This window comes from Blennius ocellaris (genome assembly GCF_963422515.1).
Source record: "Blennius ocellaris genome assembly, chromosome: 7".
In the NCBI taxonomy this organism is placed as follows: domain Eukaryota; kingdom Metazoa; phylum Chordata; class Actinopteri; order Blenniiformes; family Blenniidae; genus Blennius; species Blennius ocellaris.
In genome coordinates this window covers 17485160-17509185 of record NC_137656.1, presented here as the reverse complement: position 1 = coordinate 17509185, position 24026 = coordinate 17485160, and the positions used below count along the sequence as shown (strand labels likewise).

At 38.9% G+C, this 24026-nt stretch overlaps 1 protein-coding gene across 1 annotated transcript in view; it reads left to right on the top strand.

Annotated features, from left to right (window-relative positions):
* edil3a (EGF-like repeats and discoidin I-like domains 3a) overlaps positions 1–24026 on the top strand; it is a gene marked incomplete at its 3' end in the record, with an annotated part of 112663 nt that overhangs the window by 5785 nt on the left and 82852 nt on the right. The window contains exon 2 of the mRNA XM_080499741.1: positions 22753–22782. Within this exon, the coding sequence (XP_080355867.1) occupies positions 22753–22782 (30 nt within the window). The remainder of the gene's footprint in view (positions 1–22752; positions 22783–24026) is intronic.

Sequence of the window (24026 nt, the reverse complement as noted above, 5' to 3'; positions counted from 1 at the left end):
TTCTTTTGTTCTTCGGAACACCTGTCTCAGCAAACATTAAGTAAATGAGCCCATCAGCATATCCGCAGACATCTGCTGCGTGTTTTTGTGTGTATTTGTAGAGAAAAAAGTATTTAAGTGAAGATCCCTGACAATCATGAGTGTGAATTGTCATTGTATCCCTTAAGTGAATGATGCAAACATTTTGAGCTGTTGTAAGCATGGCCGCTCGGCGCCCACGACCCATCCGATTTGTGTGAGAGGTGTCACACTGTCAGCCATTTATTATCAGTGCTGGCCATGAGTGAAAGAGTCCACCTTTCCACAGTAAATCAATAAGCAGAATAGATTATTTTGGACAGGCTGCAGAAGCCCGAGGAGTCTGTGTGAGGAGTTTGTTTTAAGTTTTATTGGGAGACCAAAGCTCTAAGACAAGAGCTCTGAGAGTTTAAAGCTTGTACATGGTGCATGAATGATGCGTAAACCTCTGAATGTTTGATGTTTACACAAAAATCAAACTACTGACATAATCCTGTGATATAATATCTGCTCCTTTGTAGGGTATAAAATCTCTTTAGTGTGTATGCTTGTAATCTTTTTTTTCCACTTCTTTTGAAGACTTTTTTTAACAATGCTTTCAGTTTTATAATAGGTGTGTGGAAGGTATTATGCAATTAATTTCACACTGGGATGAGAGTTTGTGGGTAATTTTGTTCAAAAAACTCAATGCTGGCAACATCCATGCTTGTATTTATTAAACAAATGTGCTTTTGCTTCTTCAGGCTGAAGTTAAGCTCGCCTTAGTCAACATAAGATTGAGGAGTTAAGGCAATGAGCTTTGCTTTGGTCTGATAAAGTCTCTCCATTGGGTTCTGAAACACCGCTGCATTTTCAATAAGCACTATCTACTTATTTGAGATCAGATGGGTGCAGGTGGCTTAAGTTCTTGCGGCCGACAAGCCCTGAGGAGATGTGAGCAACTCATTCCTATTCCAGAGCCATACTTAAATCATCAGGCAATCTAACTGTCTACACACCAAGGTTAAAAAGGTAACTTGATTTCTTAGCTTCTTTTTCAATGTAAATGTGTGAATGTATACTTCATAGAGATGTATTATATGTCGCGCCACAACATTGAACTAGAAATACTTATCCATTTGCACTAATATCCAAACTATTGAGTTCAACGCTGTGCTGATGTTTTATATCGTTTACTTTTTCAGTCTTTCATTTATTTTTCACTCCATTATGACTTATCAGAAGATTTGCCTGTGCATATTATGTTATTATGTTTCAAGCAGAGTCCTCATCTCCAGTGTTTGTTAAATTTTGGCAAACACTTACTTTCCATTCTCTTTGTTATGCTTTCCCCTCTGCATTAATTCCGCCTCAGCAAAGACTATAATGCTCAGTTTCACACGTGTCAAACAGCTGATAAACTAAATGGTAATTATTAACATAACTGTTTATCAGTGGAGTTGAATTGTTCTGTAGTATAATTTAGAGGTGCTTCTAATGTTTTGGCTTATCCATTGTCATACAGTACATGAGATGGGGGCATGAAAAGGAAAAACGCCTCTCAGCATGATGCTCTCAAGTACTGCACTACCACTTACTCACAACCTGCACCATAAACAAAAAGCAGATTTGCAGCTTTCTGATCATGTCAACACAAAGCGAGATTTGTGAGTGTTGAATCTGTAGCTTGCATTGTATTCATTGTACAGGTGTGCTTGATAAAGTGGCAAGTGAGTGTATGTTTGAACGTGTTAGTGTCTGTATTGAGCACGCAGTGCGTTTTTCAGCGCATGCACAGATGTGTGGGTCTCCATGGTTGATGCTTAGAGAGGTAACCCAGAAATGTCACCACACATAGTCGAGGCAGCGATTCTGTTTTTTTTTTTTTTTTTGCACAGTGGAGATAGGCATCTACGTATGCTTCACTCATTTGCCAAACACAGAACACCATCCCTTAATTTACTATATGTAAAGTAAATAATGCTGAAAACCATCAATGGGATGTTTAAGGAATGACAGACCAAGAGCAACATTAAGACGGCACAAGAGAAAGTCAACCTCCTGGATGTTATACTTCTGCACAAGCAAAATTTCAGCCGTGTAACTAATATATAAGCAAACTTTCATGAACAGTTTCCAAGTATGTTTATTTATCTTATGGAAAGGGTATAGGGGGTAATGGTATAAATTACTTGCTATGTATTGGGAAGTACATTTAATTTTTTTTTTTCAAAGTGGAGAATCTTCACTCCAGATGTTTTCGATTACCTTTGGGGTGTGTACTACCAGACGGAATGGAATTTGCAGAGAGGGGAAGAGAGTGCAGAGACCCAGAATGAAAACCCCCTCTAATGTGAAGTTCAATGAACAGAGAGCACTCACCTTCAAACTTCAAAGTAATGCTCATTAGAAAACTCAAAAAGAATGATCTTTTGGACTCTGTAATCACATAGCATTGTCACAAAAAGGGTGAGAGTTGCACAAAGTTGCATCATTTTCGTAATTGTTACGTGCAGCATGAGACTGATGATTTGATTTTTTTCTTTCAAAATGTTTCTTTTAAGAGGTCGGGTGGATGGCATAGGCCAGCTGAAGACTTTATAAACTAGAACACAGGCAGTCAAGTTAATTTAGGTAGTTTTAGAGGATCAGTGGCAGACAGCAAATAGAAAGAAGTGAAGGCTGAAATTGAATTTAACAAATGCCAGTGGGCAAAGTGTATCTTTCAACATAGAATTCCGCTCGTTTATTTTCTCTTTAAAGCCTGTTTTGACCTTAGCTCAGTAATAAATCAAAGGCAACTTGATAGCCGCTATTGTCACTTATATGGATTATATCACCCTGAAATAACAGAAAACAAGAAGGTGGAGGGTTTATTCCAGAAATGGAACTTACACGTATCCATTAATCCATCCGTCTTCTCCTATACCTGTTTTATCCTGTTGAGGCTTATGGTGAGCAAGATCCTATCCCAGCTGACGTGGTGCAAGAGGCAGGGTACATCGAACAGGTTGTCAGTAAATCACAGTCAATCTCTTGCACACGCGCATGCAAGCCTATGAGCAGTTTAGAGCCCCCAATTAAGTTGAGATGCACTCTTTGGAGTGCATGTGAAAACTGGAGTACTCTAATGTAACTCATGCAAGCTCAGGTAGAACCTATTAACTTCATACAAAAGCTGGCCCCAACATGGGTTTAAGATCCACACTTCCACTTCTTTCTGCAAAGTGACAATGCTAAGACTTGTACCATTTTGCAGTCCATAATTGAACATCTATCAATAGTTTATCACAGCTCTGATCAGTTTTATTGGCATTCCTAAATAACGTTGCAGACAGCAAAGCCACAAAGGAGAGGCAGACAAAGCAATAATGATACACCGCGGCTGTAACAGTGTGGCTGACAATCTGTACTTTTCAGATCGAATTGGATTGAATATTGAACAGTCTTCATTTGTGCACATGAACTCATCACTTTTTGACACCTCCTGAAATTCACAAAGTGTTCACCGGTTCTCCATCAACTTGTTCGCTCAGGATCGTGCCTTATTGAATCTGTGACTCATCACAGAGCCAATGCACTTAAACATAGAAGCATAATTTTTAAATGTGAAACGCATCACGTTTGTGTTATTCTTTGTGATAAGCATTGCATGAATAACTGGTATAAATAAAATCCGGACTAGTTAACCTGTCTAAAAGAGGACAAACGGAGAGAGTTAGCACCATATATCCAGGCTCAAAGTGTTCCATTATCTTTCTGAAGCCCTTTTGTTCAAGACTGAATGGAATCAGGTGGGGAAGTGCATCTTCACTGGTCTCACGATTCAATTTGATTATCAAATCCATTTTGATTTGATTCCTTGATGCATAACTATGTGTTACATCCTCAATTTTCTTTACATTTGCTCTTGTCTAAACTTTCCCATTCATGAATCCAAGCAGTCAGATAAATATGAACTCACTTTACTTTAGAAAATGACAAACATCATAAACATGATTTTAGTCTGAACACAGCCTGGTGTTTTTTAAAAGCAGGCTCAAAACACAGTGTCTCCTCATGGGGGCGCTCCGCATTGGGAATCGAGTCTGGTCTGCCTGTTGGGGGCCTCGTCTTGGGGATCGTTCTGGCCACGGCGATGGGAGCTCAGCACTGTGATTCACTGACCGTGGTGCGGGCTCCTGACCGGCTGGGTCAGGTCGGTCCGCTGTGGCGGGGCCCCCCATAGCTGTAGGCTGCGGCTCCTCTCTACGTGGTCGACCCCCGAGGATGGTGTTTTCTCTACTGGATGATCAGTGCCTGGACCATTCTTACATCAGTTTTAATATTTTCATACGGGCAGTTGGAGTTGGTGGTGTAGGTGTGTGTGCGTTCATGCACGTGTTTTTATTTAATTTTTATTGTTTGTGAAGCACTTTGCGCTGCAGTTTTTCTTTGTGTGAAAAAGTGCTTTATAAAAAAAGTTTGATTTGAACAAGTGCATTTACAACAGCAAATACTAAAACGGCATTGATATAGTGCAGTGTTCTTCATACGAGAAAATATATAAATGTTAGCATAAATGTCTAAACTTTTAATGAAATTGTAAGCTATTGATGCACCGATACCACTTTTTCAAAAGATGAGTACAAGGACTAACCTACTTGCCAATACTGAGTACCGATCCAAGTACTTATTAGCCATGAAGCCTAATTCATACTCCATACGCAAGCTATGTAAAGGCTATGAGTTGCCACGAGCCACCTCTGCACAGCCTTTTGCCCACGTCTGCATCGTGATGCATCGTAGAACGCTTCAATTCAACACCTCTCGAATCAGAGGTCGTTATTGTGACGAACACTGGGTGTGATCACCAGGTAAATGATGTCAGATTGCCATGCTTCTCCCAGTGGCCCTAACCTTCCACACGAGGAGCAGCAGCTGTTGTTTTGAGCAGGTTAATATTCAAACTCTGGAGTTGAATGTGGTTGTGCGTTGACTACTAATATTCCAGTTGTTCCTCACAGCTGACATGCCGCCTTGTTTTCATCCAGTGAAATGAAACTGTGCTGATTTTGCGAGGTGAGGTCCCTCCAGCTCCTCTCCATTGTTTTAAAATTGCAGACTATTCAAGCACTGCTGTGGACTGCTGTGTGACAGCTTTGTGGCCTCAGTTAGTAGTGGGTGGCTGCATGACAGTTACATGAATAAAACACTAATTGGTTTACCTTACTAATATTCTGATGGCCTCAATCTTAGTGCAGGATGTGTGCGGGAGGGGGCACACTACAGGTATTGTATGTCTGGGCTGTCATAAGATACATTGTAACGGAAGCAAAAAGAAAGACATCAAAAGAACAACCTGATAATATTTTTGTGTGATTTAAGGTCTCACTGACCTCTTATTTGAAAAGTTCAAGCTGTTCTATACATTTTGTGTTGTTTCCTTGTTATAAAGCCAACCCAATTTCACTGACATCATTCACCCGGCTGAGCATTGTCTTATTTCTTCTATTTTCCCTCCAAACCAAGTCTTTCAGCGGTTTGGTCTCTCTATTATTCACCACTGTTTGAGCATCATTAAATATTTACCAGTGTGATCTTTCTAACCTGCTTCAGTTGTCCTAGGCAGGTGTGCTGTATTGCAGATGCAGGCAGGCAATACACTGAACAATAGGCTTGTAAATCTTGTTCTCTCGAATCTGTACCAAGCGTTGACGCTGTGAAGACTGACGAGTTCAATTAGCAGCAGAAGAAGTTCAAAAGTTGAAATCACTGAGGGTATTTTTAACCAGGTGCGGTGCACTGAAGAGAAATCTGTGGGAGATTTCACCCTCTCTCGCACCGTCTCCCTCTCCCTCTCACTCATAAGCCGAAGAAGTTATAATTATAACACATCAAGCCTCAGTTCTTATGTGGCTGCTGTGGCTGGATGGAGATTGGGTTTGATGTGATGAATAAAACTATTGGGCGCATTGGGCGAGTGGGTTTTTATTGATGCAGGCTTATGTGTGTACGCTGCTTTGATGATCTGAGTTGGTTAACAATTGTACAGATATGTGTGTCGACTACATTCTAAGCACAGTGCTTAATCATAAAGGCATAAAACAATTGCTGAATAGTAGCGACGGTATAATATTTGAAGGTTCGGAAGTCACTCTTGACTACATCATCACTCATAAATCTGCTGTACTCAGAGCCTCTTTCTACTTAACTCTGAGGCTTTTTGTGCTTACATGAAATTCAGTGACCAAGGGGTAAGCAGGATGAAAAAAATTCAATTTGTCAAGGGCTGCCCTTTTCAGTACACACAATGCACGGCTTAGGCCAGTGGGTGTGAAGTACGAGGGGAACAAGTATCAGAAAATATTGTGTAAGTGCTTCTTCATGTTCTTCTCGCATGCATTCAGAGCTGTAGAGTAACATCCGACACAGCTTTACTGTAACAGTTTTCACAGATTAACCTCAACCAAGCAAGCAACACTGCCATGAAGGAAAAAAAGCAGCCATGTAATTAAATGGTGGACGATTGTCAATAGGTCATGAATTACTGGGTTTTTTTTTTTTTTTAGTGTTTTGTATAAAGGTTTGTAACTGATCACTAACATGCTCAATTCAGCAGACATACACCTGCAAATTAATGCCAAAGTTTAGCCAATAGTGTTCAATGTGTGCTGCTGTGATTTCATCAATACTTCTCTGAATATGGGCATTGACATGCAGTAACAAGTGACAGTGCTCACAACTGCACTGCGATGTGACCAAAAGAGCTTTGGCTTGTGTCTCACAGGATTAATCTGTGCATAAATCCAAGCTTGTATCCTTCTGACTATCGTCAATGGGGAAATGTACTGAATGACTTTATAAAATCCTATTTTTGTGAAGGCTCCAGGAAACCAACCGGGTTTAAAAGTAGTTCTTCCCTAAGAAAAAAATTCTCGAGGATTAAATAGATAATCCAGGAGCTCCACCACAACATAATAACTTGTTTCAGGATGTTATAGTAACATTTTAACTACAATGGACAGTTGCATGATAAGTAGGAAAAATACATATTTCTAAGTATTTTTTTATTTATTGTAATGTTGAAAAAAAAGTAAGATTTCAGATTGGCTCATTTACCATCACTATGGCTGTTGTACAAATGTTTTTATCCTAACAGCCACATGACTGAACATTTGATTATGCGACACTAGTGCATCCTTTGTGAATTCTGAATCAGTTGTTGCTCAGTCACAGACTGTATTTATGTGGCATAATTTCCCCTTTCATCCAAAATGCCACATGGAAAACGTCACGACAACAAGGGAGCTAATGAGGTAAACATTTAGCGAACAGGGTCAAAGAATTGCCTTCATGTCCTGTTGAATATGGATTAATGCTGTAAATTAGTCAAACTCTTTCCCACTGAATTACATTTCCCTTTCGCCCGTTGCTATTTCGTCGCTTTTTAATCTGCTCTGGCGCTTTCCATCACAGACACCTTCCTCCTTGGTGCTCGCTGTGAACATCCAGAAGAAGATGTGAGTGCAGCTTCTTTATACATGTTTGATGAATCTCTTTATGCTGCTTCTGGGATGCATGCATGAATGTGGGAGATCTTGTCTGGGAAAAAAGGTACAAAATATGGGAGGTGTCCAAGTTTGTAATGAGGCTAGCGAGGCTCTTCTGGCTCATGAGCAATCTAGGGCATCTGTAATGAGCATGCAGAGAGAGGAGGGGGATGGGGGCAGAGAAAAGACCGAGAGGCATGTTGGAAACTTGCATTGAGCAACAAACTGTAACATCAGCTGTCCTGTAGATTTGGGAAGCGGCGAGATGTCAGTCAGCAGTCCTGCTTAACAGGAAATTCCAGATGAATTCAGTAATCACTGCTCTCTACTGACCGTAAGTATGTGCTTTCCCCAGTAACAAATTCCCAAGAAATAGAAATTAATAAGACAACACCTGTCTCTAGTAGAAAAACAAATAAAAGTCTGTTGAAATGTTTTGAAAAGGCGATATATGGAAATCATTCAGACGTCTGATGAGCATGAGCTTTTTTGTGGATGACAGCAAAATATGTGCACAGTATTTATTGGATCAGTCCATCAAACAGTTTGCATATTAGGATTTACTACTGATCTAATAAAGGAATAGATTTAATTATTTGCTTCATAGTTTTATTAAACTAAGCGCATATATCCTTTTTTTTATATGTTTAACTGACAGTTCAATTGGTATTAGAGAAGTGTAGTTATTATGATGATGATGATGATTACTACTTCTACTTGGGTATTATCACCTTGTCTGTTTGTGCAGGAAACAGTATTTGACAAGGCACTATTTCAGCCAGATATTACAAGCTTGCATCACATACAGAACCATTGCAACAATGTTAGCAGTGTCATAACCATCATTAAATACCTTTATTATTGGCCTGAAGGGATAGTAAAATTGAACGGAATACTGCCTCTGCTGTTAACTAGCCCCTGGACAATTTATACAAGTTACTTTTGTGTGCCATCACATAAAATAAATGGCTTTACAACGTTTGACCAGTTTTGAGCGGTCAGAGTTGACTTAATTAATGTCTCAAGGTGGTGTTTTGCTCAATGGCCAAGATTGTTGTAGTTTATGATGGAGAGAGCCTACAATGTCAAGGGAGTGTGCTCCATAGACATACGCCTACTGAGGTAGTGTGTCTTGATTGATCCGTGGGTTGACACACTTCTGCTTTGCCCCCCTTGACATTTGGTTCTAAAAGTTCTCAAGACAAATTTTTAGCTACAGGTAAAATATATCCATGACAGGTTCATGATTCTTACCCAGGGTAATTAACCCTGTATCATTAAGTGGTGGCGGGGTTTTAAAGTGCCAGGGTGACAGATAAATAATTCATTATTATGTCAATGGGGCCTAATATTCATTTTAATTACCTTTTGACATGCTGAAACAGTAGCTTTTGTCAATTTTAATATCTTCAAACCATCCTACTTACACTAAAGTGTCCTAGTAATTCTGAAGGCTTTGCATGTCCTTATTCTTGTCATTATGGTTCATACTGTAGATGTTATACTTTCACCTAAGGAAAACTATAGTTCTGGGTTGCGAAAGAATCCTGCAGCCCCTTATGGCCCCAGACTGAGTGCATTATCGTTGCCCCTGGCCCATGATGAGGAGAGGTATCGATCTTATCCTCAGCTGAAAGCCCTCTGTGCACCTCTGCAGGGCTTAGAGTTGGTTGAGGCAGGTTGCACAGTAATGAGAGAAGTAGAGGGCAGAATAGGGGACCAGCTTATACCAAGCAAGGATGAAGACCTCTCCACTGAAAAAAAAAAAATAAGATAGCAGGGCATTTTTAACCCTTCCATTTAAGCCAGTCTGTTCTTTCTGTCTGTGAGCACGGTGGAGGTCTTCACCACACCATGGATTCTTCCCTTGATGGTGTTATCTGGAATTTAGGGTTCCTGTGGGAATATATCTCATCACAGACTGTCTGAAAAAAAAAATGGTTCAATCCCACAATGAAGTCAGAGGAGCAGTGAAGGTGGTTTTAAATGATTAAAATCATAGCTCAGAGAATGTGAGCTCTCCCAAACCTGATAGGGTAGGATACCTCAAACTAAGAAAAAAAATACCAGTTCATTTAAGCTCCAATGTTGGATGCTTTTGTGGTGACAAGTTGGCTTTTTTAAGAAGGACCCCAATGCGAGAAAGGAGTACAGTATATATGAATAATTATTGGCCTATATATATGAATATATGAATGCAAGTTGATTTTTGGGAAGGTCCCAGAGCACAACTCATATTATGTGATGAAGATAGTGGTAATGGAGGTGAAAGAAGTTTTCCAATGTTCCACAAAACAGGAATATGGAAAAGAGAGATTGACTCCTATAATTTCTGGTCACATGGGTGCCTGTTGAGATTATATTGGATATATTATATATTTTTGGATCATGGCTAACTGGATTATATTTAAAGCTCTAATAATATTTTACACAATTACCCATTTAGTGTTTTGGAAATAGTCTTTATACCTTTTCTTTTTAGACTTTTAGTCTCATTTACCCAAACTTCCATCAATGGTGACAGTCGCCATGCTATTCAGGGTTAGGCATTTTGCTTAAGGGCACTCAAGGGTGAGAATGTAGTACTTGTGATTGGGAAATAACCCGCTTTACAAGTACCAGCTGAATCACAGTCTTTCCAGGTGGAGATTGCAACCTCAGTTCTTGGTGTGGGCTATTCTCCAACATCCCTTGTACCTGTGGCAACTGGCATATAAAACATATATAAAACATAAAACATAATGTACCTGTGGAATGTAACAAAAATGCAAGCACCGTTGTTTAACAATCTTGGTTTTCACTTTTCATTAACATATCATTTTCAATGACATTCCTTTTTCTCAGCACGTGTTGTATTATCATGTGTTTCAGTCCTCGATTATCAGTCCTTCAGGAAATGTTTTCATCTTGCCAAAAGCTTGAATTTGAAATAATGTCGGCTGATTTTCTGCAGGAAACTTCAACACTGATTGAATTTGTAGATATGAGTAAAACGACTGAAATCAGAAATTTCAATGCAGTAAAATAATATGATCTAAAATGTACCCGTCCCAATGTCTTGGTCGACTGCTACTGCGGGTCTATTGTGTTTGACTTGCATTAGCTGGAGAAGTCACTTATCCTCAGTGAGGGAGGAGGTTTAAAGTCGGCCAACAGCATCTGATTGACTTCAAAAAAACACCTAAGCTTTCTCTCATCTTCAAATGTCACAATAAAGACCTAGATCCTCTCTCTCCAGGCGAGGACATCCCAAAAGCTTTCACAGACTCGGTGGCCAGCATACTCTCAGTTATTAAGATCTATTTCATGTGTTGGGTGTGTTGCCATCAAATCTTTCTCCCTTGTGTCCCTCTCCTCCCTGTCGCCTTTTAAATCCAGTCCAGATTCCAGCATGTTCCTCTTTTCTTCTCTGTGTGCCTCCCTTTTCATGTAGCTGTTTCTGAACAGTGGGTTGTGGATGACTTTAGCTTCCTGGGACCACATTGCGTCTTTGTAGTCTTCATTAGACATTTAGCATTTTCAACCCAAACTAAACAACTTCTCTCTCTCTCTCTCCTCTTGCTTTCCTCTTCCTGAGGCCAAAGCAAGCCTATCCCCCCTAGCTATTATATCCAATTAGGACTGAGTGTTTCACCCCTCCTTCTTTTCTACACTAACAATGTGGAATCCAGTGAAATGAGTCAGGTTTTTTTTTTCTTTTTTCTTTTTCTTCTTCGATTCTTTGATGTGAACAAATTATGCTTCAGATACACACTTGGCAGGAAAACAAAGATCCAGTTTACCCTTTTAAGTTTGGATTCTTTGTGATTTAGTGAGCAAAAATGTAGAGATTGCTGGGTGGAGATCGATGCTTGGTATTCTCCGTTGGTGTGAAAAATAGTAAGACAAGTTCTGACTTGAAAAACAGAAGTTTAAATGGAACTATACAAGTTATAAATTTTTAACCGGTCTCACATTGTTATCACATTCCTTCAAACACAAGCTTATTTCTGTTTTCCATAAACAGTATCACTTGTTCTGATTGTATTTGTTTTTCTTATGCTGACTCACAGCGGGTGCCCCATAGTTTGTCTTCTTTCAGCAGGTCAGCTATAAGCCAGATCTCAGCATGAGCCGTTCTACCACCAGATGCCCTTCCCTTGAATGTAAAGCGGCGCGGCATATTGGAAAACATTTTACGAGATAACCTTTACCCATTATTTATGAAAAACTTGACCTTCAAAATACATAAAGTTACTAACCTCTGATGCGTTTTTTTTTTTTTTTGCCTACAAAACAGTTCAATAGAATTTAGATACTGAAAAGATATGCGATCCAAGCCTGCACAGTTTGATGAATGAAAGTGTGTAAAAACAGAGTTTAGTTTCAGTGTTTTATCCCCCAAGTGTAGTGCATCGTGCTGTAGGTGGTGAGTAGTCAAGTGAGAGCTCAATCTTTCCAAACAGATGGTTGGTGTTTACATTAAATGCATCTGAAGCCCGTGACAGCAGCTTCTCTGCGCCTCAAATGATAAAGCTGGGGGATGTTTCTCTGACAGTTTGGTGTATCATATGGGTTTACAGGTGACTATGAAAAAAACATTATTATTTTCTTTAAAGCTAAACTGAGAATAAAAAAAAGTACAAATCCTCACTAGTGCAGATAAAGCTCTATGGAGCTTGTTTTGAAAGACAATAGGACTTAACCTTTAGAGCTCCATCTCAGATAATTGAAGTAAACAGTGGCTTGTGATACAAAAGGGGCGGAAAAATTACCATAACATTTCAGGAAACAGATTGTGCTGCATAATGGGGTCTGTGTGCTGCAGCTCTCAGGGAGCTTATTTGCTTTTGTTTATTGGTTGTACATACTTCGACAGAATTTGACTTGTGTACATGAGGTTGAAGGCAGTATTTTCATTTTGTTGTGACCCATTCACTTAAGGTGGTCGGAGCCTTAAGGTGGTCTTTCTTACTTTCTATGTTTAGTAGTCCTTCAGCATTCCTCTCCATACTTGTGCTGACATAATGTATGCTTGCATTATTCATTAGGATACTCATTTTAAATATAAATATACATTACTCCTGAACCTGACCTCGACCCCATCAGTATGTATTCGCCTTTTGGATTCATGTTTTATTTTCTGTATATTTGCTGGCATATAAAGTAAATCCAGAGATGATGGGGGAATGATTCGAAGGCATTTTTTTTTTTTTTACAATGAAGTGATATGGCATTTCTCTATTAAAAATGCATTTTTGCTTTCTTGCGCAATGGGAAAACAGACTAATGTTACAGATTGCGTTCTGTAAAAGGGTCATTTCTTTGGAAGAACTGTTTCAAACCTCTTTGTTGTCATGTTTAATTTGAAACACACAATTTGACTTGAAATCAACATAGGAAGTTGGTGACATCATGAGCCAGTGGTATCATAAATAATTTTCTTACTTGTTTAATTATTTCTATTCCCAATGAGAGAAACGGCATTGACACTGCAATAAATATCTGTATCACTGTAGAGTACGAACAACACTCTTTACTGTGTTTTACATAGATTTACCTTCAGCAGCTGAAACACTTTGTCGTTACAAATTTGGGATCCTGTACAGCTGACTCGTATAAAATAATCTATACTGCAAGACAGCGAGCAGGTGTAATGTGTGAAAATGTGTTTTTACCTTCTGCCACACTGTTATTTTTCACTCTCGTGTTGAGAGAAAACAATGGGTTGTCTTTGAGCATATTTCCATACTAATTTGGAACAGAAAACGTTCTATAATTGCAATGAAACTATTTGTTTTTGTTCATCTTTGCTAACCACATTGTTAGTTAGTAGTGAAAGGGGAAAGCTTCTCACAAACATCTCCCTGCTGCAAAGGATTGCTGTCTGCACTGTCATAATAGTGAGACCTTCCTTAAAGGTTCTCATACAAGAACCCAGGAATGACAACTTGTGGATTATCTTGTGAAGAGTAGCAGACCTCTTCTCCAGATGATCAAATGTGATGCCATTACTGCATTTTCCTTATTATATAAGTAGAATCCATGAAATCTCAAAAGTACTACAACTTCAATTTCTACCAGAAATATTATCAGTTGTGTCTGTATTCTCGGTGTAGTCTCCTTTAGGTTATGGACAATCAATACTGACCATGGCACTATTGAGAACATATATTATTTCTTGACACTTGATTTTGCACACTGACACTTAAGTGCAGAGCTTAAAATAACAGATCGATTCCATGTCGAAAACACAATATGAATCAGACCTTGGATACGTCTGCACTCCGTATTGACCACATTACAAAAACACTTCCCTGTAGAAAGACCAATCCAAAAGGCTTTTTCTTCATGCTATGGTTGGAATAGCAATTTGATGCTCTATTTGACTGAACATCTGCTCCAGAAAGCAATCACATACTGTAGAGTCTGTGATATTATGGATTTTGAGCAGTTTTGTGGATTTTCCTTCTTTTTTATTTGTTTTTCTTTCATTCAAGTCGGGCTCTTTTGCGAAAAGGAAATTGACGACTGCAGCACTTGAGGCCGTTGTTAAACTTTGAATGCTCACAAAGACAAATAGAAAAGTAGTGTTTGAATCTCCAGTGATTACATTACATTTACCTTTTAACATTATACAAAAAGAGGCTTTATAAACACAGAGGTTTTCCTGTCCTGCATTTCAGTGATTGCTTGTTATTCTCTAGATTCTTAAGAAACGTTGTCCCACTGCCAGCGCACCAGTATCATTTATCATTTCCCTTAGGATAGTGTGCTGACTGAAGTGCAGCCAGTTTAAAATATAATTATCTAATATTTGAAACTCATTGAATCCACCTGCTCTTATTTTACTACCATTTCTCAGAAATTCAACTACGAAGTCAAGGCATAGATGTAGTTGATGTATCTGTCAGAAATATTGCAGCTTTAATAGCTGTAACAGCTTTTTCTTAGAAATTATTATACTTTCCTTTATTGATTTCCATCTTATTACTTTCTTCACAATAGTTAATGGGTGCTATTAAAGCATATCTAAAAGCCAGGTGAATTGTGACAAAATAAAATCCATGGTCCTATTCTGGTGGGACGCTTTCTTTTTTTTCTTTCTTTCTTTTTTTTACTTTGTCTGAAATTACATGTCGAAGAGTCACTCATTAATGGGAGACTTCTCCTTGCCCATGTGCTTCACTGACAACAAACGTAGAATGAGGACTGATGGGTTATTTACTTAAGAAGAGGTGGTGTTTGCCATCCCACTTGATGTAAAGGGGGATGCTACTTGCACTTCCTTGTCATTAGTTGGAAGTCAACTAATGATAAGGAAGTGCCTGAACAATGCCTCCCTAATTATTGTTGGTATTGTGTCTGTGAGTCATTTCACAGTTTGCCACCCACTCCATAGCAAGATGATTTCACGTTAATAAGCACTGCTGTGATGGAACAAATATTTTTAAGGGTGATGTTATGTGAGGAGATATATGTGCAATGAGCATCCTCTGTCTGTGTGTGTGTGTGTGTATGTGTGTGTGTGTGAAGAGGTGATAACTGTCATGCTAATGCCGCACATGTACACATACTGCAGAATCTTCTCCGGTGAATGTAACTGATTCGTCATTTGCAACAAGCCACTTTACACATTGTTTCTTTTAATATTTCCTGTCAGAAAAATTAAAAGGATCCATATTTTGTGACTGGCTTTATTGGACCAGGTTCTGCAACTATCTTTATGAGAAATCAACACACAAAAAAAAAGTCTCAAGTGTCTGTTAAATTTCACCACAGCAAAATATGTTTTCGAATAAACTTGCCGTGTGTCATTAAAACTTATTGGCTGAATTGCACTTATGTGTGTGATAACCCTAACCCAGAATTACCATTACAAATAGTGTCTAACAATCTATGACAATCCCACTCTGCAGCTGCCTGGGAAGTTGATTATGATGATTAATGCTGGTCCTTTATGGCTGAAAACACATGGAACATCTTAAACTGCAACTCAAGTCATGCACTAATTAAATGCAGATTTGTGGCACATTAAAGTGGTTTGTGTGATAATTTTATGGAGTCTGTCTGTTTTCAAGCTACTGTATGCTGATTAAAACAACCCGTGTCTCCTATTTGTTGCCAAAAAAAAAAAAAGTAACATGAAAACTCCTCCAAAAGTTGCACTGCTTCAAATTTATAACCAAAGACACTTGACAGACATAAACAGGATTTGTCAGCCCTCGCGAGGGGGTGTCTCGGCTGCCAGCATTAGCAGTGACAGCAAACTGTCATTCTTGATGCAACAGTGCTAAATGGGGATACAATCCATTACCCGGATTGTTTTTGACTTTGTCACTACCGACTGGCCATGAAGGTAAGCAAGATAAGCTTTATGGAGCCATGGTGGAATTCAGTTTTACGTGTGTTCATCTCATATTGGTGGGTAAGTGCCGTAAATCACAACCACATTGGAGGTGGTATTAGTCACACGCAAAACTGTTGGTCGCAAGCAAACTTTGTATATTATTTTGTTATCTCTTCAAACTTTATAGAGAAAAAAAAATGAGTATGAGGGACAACCAGTCAGCTAATCCATCCAGAGTCACACACACTTGCATAGGCTTACATTTGCACTTGCAAACTTCCTACTGAAAGCAAACTCCGGTCTAACCCAGACACAAACCGCTGACATTCTCAGCATGAGGCAAGAGTGCTAATCACTACACCACCATGCAGTCAAAAACTCGAGACATGCAAATAGCTAACATTAAATAAACCCCCGCCCCCCTTCAGGATTTAAAGTGTCCCTCAGGTCAGTTACATCAAATACTGAATCAGGAAGCAGACATCAGCTCCAATGACTAAGTTATGCACTGCCATCATAATTATAGTTAATGCAATCGCTGTGTTGACCCCTCACCCAGACACGGTGTATCTAGAACTAAACAATGGTGCTGCTTTTATCAGGAAAGTATTCAGAGGTCACAAATGCAATGCTAATGCTAAGGAAATAACAGCAAAAAATAAGCTGCATGAAATGTTTTATGCAACTCCGTCCCACTCAAAATGATCAAAGTGTTTTTATTTCCTCATGTTGAACCAAATGAACCCACCTCTTTACATTGTTTCTGTTTCCTGATAAATAAACATGAAGATGAACATGTGTCTAATAAAACTGCTCAACTTTGCCCTTTTCGATGTTCGCACCTTCAATCTCATCACTTCATCCACTAGTTGGAATGATATTTTGTATTTATAAGAAGTAACATATAAACATTTTGTTTTCCATCTGTGATCTACACAATAAAGACAAAGAAATACACAGCCATGGATTAGATGACATTTTTTTTTAAGGCAATGTGCCACATGTCAGACGAAAAGCTGTTGTCTTGTTTTTACTTTTGTTGCATCAACGGGTGATTTATTCTACCACACAGTGTCAAATATTGCAGGTTTTATCTAGTTTACTCGTTGGATGAATTGTGTTACAGGTTCTGGTGTATTTCCTCTCGTTCCCTCTCATCTTCTTTGATTCCATCTCGAGGTGTCTGTCAACTTGTGAAATTGGGATCACGTGGTTTATCTGAGGAGAGCCAAATGCATTTCACACTTCCATTCATTTCAAGTGAGCCTCTGTGCGCTCATTACCTCATGCAAAAACATTACATGATTTGGACTATGGATCTTCAAATTAATGGTGATATAGTAGCAGAATTTGTGCCATTTGGTTAGATTTTATAGCAGCTTCTGACATACGGTGTCTTTGTGCTGACACCATTAAAAACGCACTTCATTTTTGTCATTTCGTTCAGAAATAAGCCTAAGGTTACTGTTGGGCTGGATAAGCAGATAATGATATATTACAAGACTGTTATCGATCAATTCATGTATTTTTTTTAACTAAGCTATTTTTTTTTTAATGTATACAGTATATCATGCTGGTTCATTGTGTTTAAATTGAAGGTTTCCAACCTGCTCGGTTTAATGTAAATAATAGGATTTTGGTTCTTGAGCTTTTGTCTTTAGTATAATTTTTCTAGCTTGCTAAATCATTGAAACATGAAAGGATATCTCACATGAAGACAACTACCATTTTTATTTTGCATTATGCATGTGTATCCTTGTCCCTACAATATTTGCACTGTCGGTGCACCTTTTGTACCTTTTTTTTATACTTGTTCGTCCTGTGCACTCACTCCTCTATCTCCACCGAACACCTTGAGGTCATATCAGTCCTGTGCTGGACGAGCTGCCTGGTTCCTATTTAGATTATGGATGGTTATTACTGCCTCCTGGCTGTCAGTCAGATTAAACCAATATATCCCAGGATGGGGGCTTATCTCGCAACGGAGAGGACTTTCTCCTGGGAAAGAAGAGGGTCCATTTAAATAAGTCGTCTTATAAACCTTTCATGTTTTACAAATTTATTAAAGCAGTTTGAAGACGTACGTACGTTGTGTTTACTGTACAAACTGGCCCAATATGTTTGGTATTGGCATCCCTGCTGGGCTACTCGTTTATTTACTGTATGTATAATTGACCAAAAGTATTGTATTTCCTTACTCTTTTGACACCTGGCATTACTACTTCAAGAAAAAAATGCTATAGGTTTCTTTGTAACAGTCGAAAGCACACTGTTATGTTCAGGGTAATTCTTTTTTCAGTTTTACACCTTGTGGCTCAAAGAAATAAAAAAATAAAAGAATATAAAAAAAAACTAACACATTTGTCTCCCTCTGTAATTGAATGTTCAATGTTCTACTTTTTTTGAGTGCCAATTTGTGTGTTACTAATATGAAGGCACATTTCCCAACCAAGGAAAGGACTTTTGCAACAAATCCCACCTCTAAAATTATGCGAGATCTGCTGTAAGATTCACACAAGGTGTGTCCTCATCTCAGTCAAAATGAAGTTACTGCTGCTATAGGTGCGAGTCTACTTTGGAGAGCAAAAAACCTACAGTTGGCAATGTGTTAGCAAACGCCTCATGCTCCATCAGCAGAGCCATGAGCCACTTGTCTATTCACACCGTGTGCAATGCATTGTTAAAATTCCCCACACCTTCACTGTATGGTTTAGATTGGTTGAAATGATTTCCATACCTCACGTTGAGCTCAATGCAACTGTGAGCAAAGAGATGTGCCAAATTTGCTTTTTTAGAGGCATCTGGATACCAAAATGTGAAGATGAAAATGAAAGGGCCTATAACTAGAAGACATCACTCTTCATATTACTTTAGTCTCGACATTGTTGTGCAAGCCATAAGGTGGTGCTAAAACAAATGTCCTGTGCACATGCTTGTAGATTTTCTACGTATTATACGTGGCATATTGGTCAGCAATGTAACTTTGATTATCAGTACTATTTAATGATGGATACAAAAATGTTTGTGTATTTGTGTTAAAAGAAACATGACTTTGGCTAGTTGCTATTGTTAATGTGTTTAGATACAAAGTACAGAAATTTTACTACTTCCCTGATTTCCCTTTTAGTTGATATTAACATCACAAGTCTTGACAAACAGTTGTTTAGAAACTGTATTGCAAACATTAAAAACAATTTAAATTAGGAAATTATTTATAGAATACCCACTTTTAATGTCAGTGTTTATGCTGGCAAGACATAAGATAAAACTGGTAATTCATCTAATGTCCCACACAAATGTGGCATAACATTTGACTGTTACAGAAACTTTGTACCATGTTTATGATTAAAGAGCAGCATACACATCAACCATACCTTGAGAACTCCTCTGTAATGATGGTGCATTTTATTCAGAACAATTATATATATATCTATATATGCCCTTCAGATCACGTTGACCCTTGCTGATAGCTTTATGAGAACTTACCTGCCACACTTCAACTGATTCTGTATTCACACAGACATTAAATGTGTTTTTGACTGGCATCAGTAGAGTATTATCAGCATATATTTCCATAAGACACAAATGTTGATGCTGCCCATCTTTGATGCTATGAGTAATCTTCAGAGGACACTATAGCCAGAGATATTTCACCATCCTACTCTGTTGCACTAGTTCTTTACGCACTCTTATGATTCACCACTTCAGCACTTGTATAAACAAAAACAAAGTTTTCCTTTTATGTATCTCTATCTCTCAGAATGTGTATTTATGTGTGGGTGGGAATTGTTGTGTGCACTCGAAGGCATATGTTTGCTTTTTCTGCCTTTTTTTCATGAGTGTGTTATTGTTTTGTGGGGTTGTCTACAGTATGTGTTTGAGGCTTTGCAAATGTGCATTTTGACCCTTATGGTAAGTGAGAAGAGGAAATGGCAGAAAAAAACCCACACTAAGTGAAGCATGGAATGTGCTTGGTTTGGGGATTACATTGGCCAATGTGCATGGGAAAACACAAAGGAGAGCTTCTGCTGCCAGACTGTCGAGAGGTTGAGGAAGTGCTTGGCTTCGGTTCTGTGTGACTTCAGTTAAAGCTTACCCTACATTTACAGCAGGGTTATGGGCCGCAGCTCTCTCAGTAGCCATGTCTGTTTATCACAGTTGTGTTTGAGCGAAAAATGTAGGTGATGCTTCTGTGTTGACTGACATGATGTCTTCCACTGGTAAACAAAGTTACCAACAACATATTTACTACCCCATTGTCTAGCAAATCGGGGCACGGTCATTTTATTGTGGGGGGCTGTATATTGGGGCTTTTCCTCCTCTATCAAAACATCCCTACACCTGCTGGATTAGCTTTATTACTGTGGAACAAACACTCAGCAGCCTTGGCACACCTTGTTTGTACCAGGTTAATTATTGACATTATAGTTTTCACACTGTTGCTGCAGAATTGTCTGCTAAACCTCCACAATGTGAATGTCTTGTTCTAGCATTCAGAGGTGCTCCAGAGCAGCGGTCTCCAACCCCCAGGCTGCAGACTGGTACCGGTCCTTGGGTCGTTTGGTACCGGGCCACACAGAAAAAATAAATAGCTTACATTATTTCCGTTTCATTTATTATCCGAGTCTGAACAATCTCTTATTTTGAAAAATGACCAAATTCTCTCCGCTATATCCGTCTATGACTCACGCTGGTCTCGGTCACGTGATACATTTGCGCTGATATTAAACCCACAAGCAGCAAATTGAGTAAAAAAAACAGTCGTCTTTGGAAAGTTTCTTTGCAAAGGGGAAAAGGCCCAGTGAAGAGACAGAATCACATTAAAAGTACACAAGTACACAGTGGATTCACGTTTATTATATTTACAAAATACCACAGTTTTTATGTTGGTCGTATCATTTTATTTTGTTGTATTTATCTGCCACACCTTAAGGCCGGTCCGTGACAAATACTGTCTGACATTAAACCGGTCCGTGGCACAAAAAATGTTGGGGACTGCCGCTCTATAGAACTGAGATCTGCTGATTCTGTCTGTGGTGTTTAAAGCATGCTCAATTGATACCAAGTGAAAATATAAACTTTTGACAGAAGGGCAGGATGGATTCATGCTTTCATGTTGTTTACGTGAAATCTTGACCTTACTGTCCTTATGTCGTAGCAGAAATAGAGACTCATCAGCCCAGGCAACATTTTCCCAATTTCTCTATTATCCAATTTTGGTGAATTGAACTGTTCTGAGCTGATAACTGCTGCTGCAACCCATCAGCTTCAAGTTTCAATGATGCTCTGCATCCCTGGGAGATAGAAAGTGGTTATTTGAGTTACTGTTACCTTTCTGCTGTGGTGAACCAGTCTGGCCACTCTCCTCTGACCTTTGGCATCAACGAAGCATTTTTGCCTGGATAAGTGCTTCTCACAGGAAATTGTCTCTTTTTCAGATCATTTTTCTGTAAAATGTAGAGGTGGTTGTGTGTGGAAAAAGCCATACCCGGCTGTCTGGCACTGACCATTTCTGGCATTGACCATTTCACTACCATTTCATAATCGCTTAAATCACATTTCTTCTCCATTCTCATGCTAATATTGGCCATGTCTACATGCCTAAATACTTAAAGTTGCTGCGACGTGTTTGTCAGTTAGCCTTTTGTGTGAATGAGTAGTTCAACCATTGTTCTTAATGAAAGATTTTGTTGTTAACTGCTCTTGTAAAACTTACCCCCCTAATTAATTTACAAATTGTACAAACTGAATGCTGACCCCGCCCAATTATTGAGTACATCATTAAATTACAAAATCCAGATACAATTTCTTAACACCCTGTTGGAGCAGGCTTTTTTTTTTTTTTTTAACAATTTAATTTTTACATATAAAAAACCCACAGGGAATCATGGCACTAACTGAGTACTAATGTATGCTTTGTAAAGAGGAGAACAATCTTTTTTTGGTTTCTCAATGTCAGGATTAAAAATGAGACTGAGTAGCTCTCTCAGATGTGCTTACTTTCATTTGCAGCTATATGAAACTCAGGATTTCCATAACTCTCTGTCCATAATATTATCTATGCGGCCTCACCCTTCTCTGTATGCTAATGTGTAATTAGTATTCAGTGCTGCAGATGAAAACATGTACATGACATTGAATCTTACTTTAATTAAGAAAGCACTGGTAAGCAGCATCGTTAGCTACTGAGAAATTGCACATGTGCATAGTTAATGTCGTTTGTAGGCCGGTACATTGTAGTCTTCCTTTCTATGTCCCCGTCCATCCTTCCAAATTAATGTATCTCTCACCATACGCAGCAATACCGGCCATCTTATTTGTCATGCCATGCATCTGATGCCCTTGGTTTTGCTGCCACTGTTGCCAAGTCCAGCTTTCAGGCACATTGTTTTTGGAGCAATTTTACAAGCAATGATGGAGATTGAGGACTGAGGTAATGATGGTAGACAGGCCAAATCTTTAGCCACAGAGCCGGAGTTGGGCTTGGAAACCAGAGATGCTGCAAGTAAGCATTTATGCCACAGGGGCTAATCCTACACTGGTCCAGAATGATGAACACATATTATTAAAAGGCAGCTGACCAAGAAGTAGTGTACAGATGGGGGGGGGATGGTCTTTGACATGGTGCCAGGATGGGTTTCGGACAGCAGTGTGGAGTATAGGCAGAGTGTTGGACCCTACAGGTAGCAGCGGCATCTGGCTTTACATACTGCACACTGCATGTCAAATGTCACTGCATATGTGGTTGCACACAGTGTGATTGATTATATAATTGGATCAGCAGAGCTATATACAGATGCATCACTGGGCCCTGTGACATAGTTGTGATAAAGCTAATATTCTTTTCCCTCTCTTCCCCTCCTCCCTTCTTTCCCCTCTTTTGTGTCTCAACAGCAGCAGATGGTGAGGAACCAACTTCAGCAGGTGGGACATTTTTGTGCTGGGTAACGTGATTTCCCCCTGCGTGTGCTCTCATGTGTGTGTGTGTCTGAGTGTCTCTCTCTCTCTCTGTGTGTGTGTGTGTGTGTGTGTGTGTAGATGATAGATAGTGAAATGGAGGGAAATAACTCCCTCGGTTCCTAAATCTTGGTCAAGCCCCTCCAATCCTTTCATCAGTACTCATTCTAATTCCTGCAGTGGTTCTTTGATCATGCCTGGTCAGCAGCATTCATGATTATATCATTTGATAGTTCAGTTCATGAGACAGTCCTATTTAAACTCTCTAATAGTGTGACTCTGATAAACAGCCCGTCTTTGTCTGGAGATTGTTTTCAGATGCTCACAGTCCAATTTGGCCCAGTGATTGCTTTTGCTTTGATTGTTTTTCATCACAAGCAAAATATCCTGAATACCTAAGTACTTAGCATCATATGTAGAGCAGCTTTTGAAACCTATTACTTGTGTAATAATGCTTGCTTCATAATCCATTTCTGCAGCATTATTCTGTCACAATTTTAGGATCTTTATTTTTGAATGCAATGCTATGCATCTATAAATGCATGCCATTAGCGTCATCATTTTTGATGTACATTGTACATCCATCCCCTCCCTAAGGACCTTAAAGAGTGTTTTGTGCTGCTCTTAGTGTTTTCATCTAATGGGTGACAAAGTACAGAACCTCATATAGACATGCACTTTTAAAACTGTAGTCCGAGGAGAATATACTTGATATTCATAAATTCTGATATATATGAGTGAGACAAGAGTTTTATTACAAAAGAAAGATCACAGAGGACAAATAGTAAACAAGAACCTGATTTATCTTCATCAGTGATGTAATTAAAATGTCACTTCACATTGTAGGGAAGGAATGTAAGTGAATACAAACTTCCCTATTCTGAGTGCATCTTCAACATCTAATTGTCTTGTGTCTCTATGCGCCTTTCATTAATATTAATCCCTGCTGATTTGTTTGAGATCACCAAGGTTAAAACAAGAGTGATTTATTTAGATTAGACATAATTCCCCAAGATTTTAAGTATGTTGGTGCAGATGAAAGATGTGTGTAATCTCACTCACTAATCACATTAAGACATTAAAATCTATATAGTGTTTGTTACACGTCTGTATACACACAGTCACGTCAGTGCACACTCTATTATGAACAAAGATGGATGCCACAACGTATTCAATTTGGCTGAAGGTGAACTTTAAAACGTATAAATAAT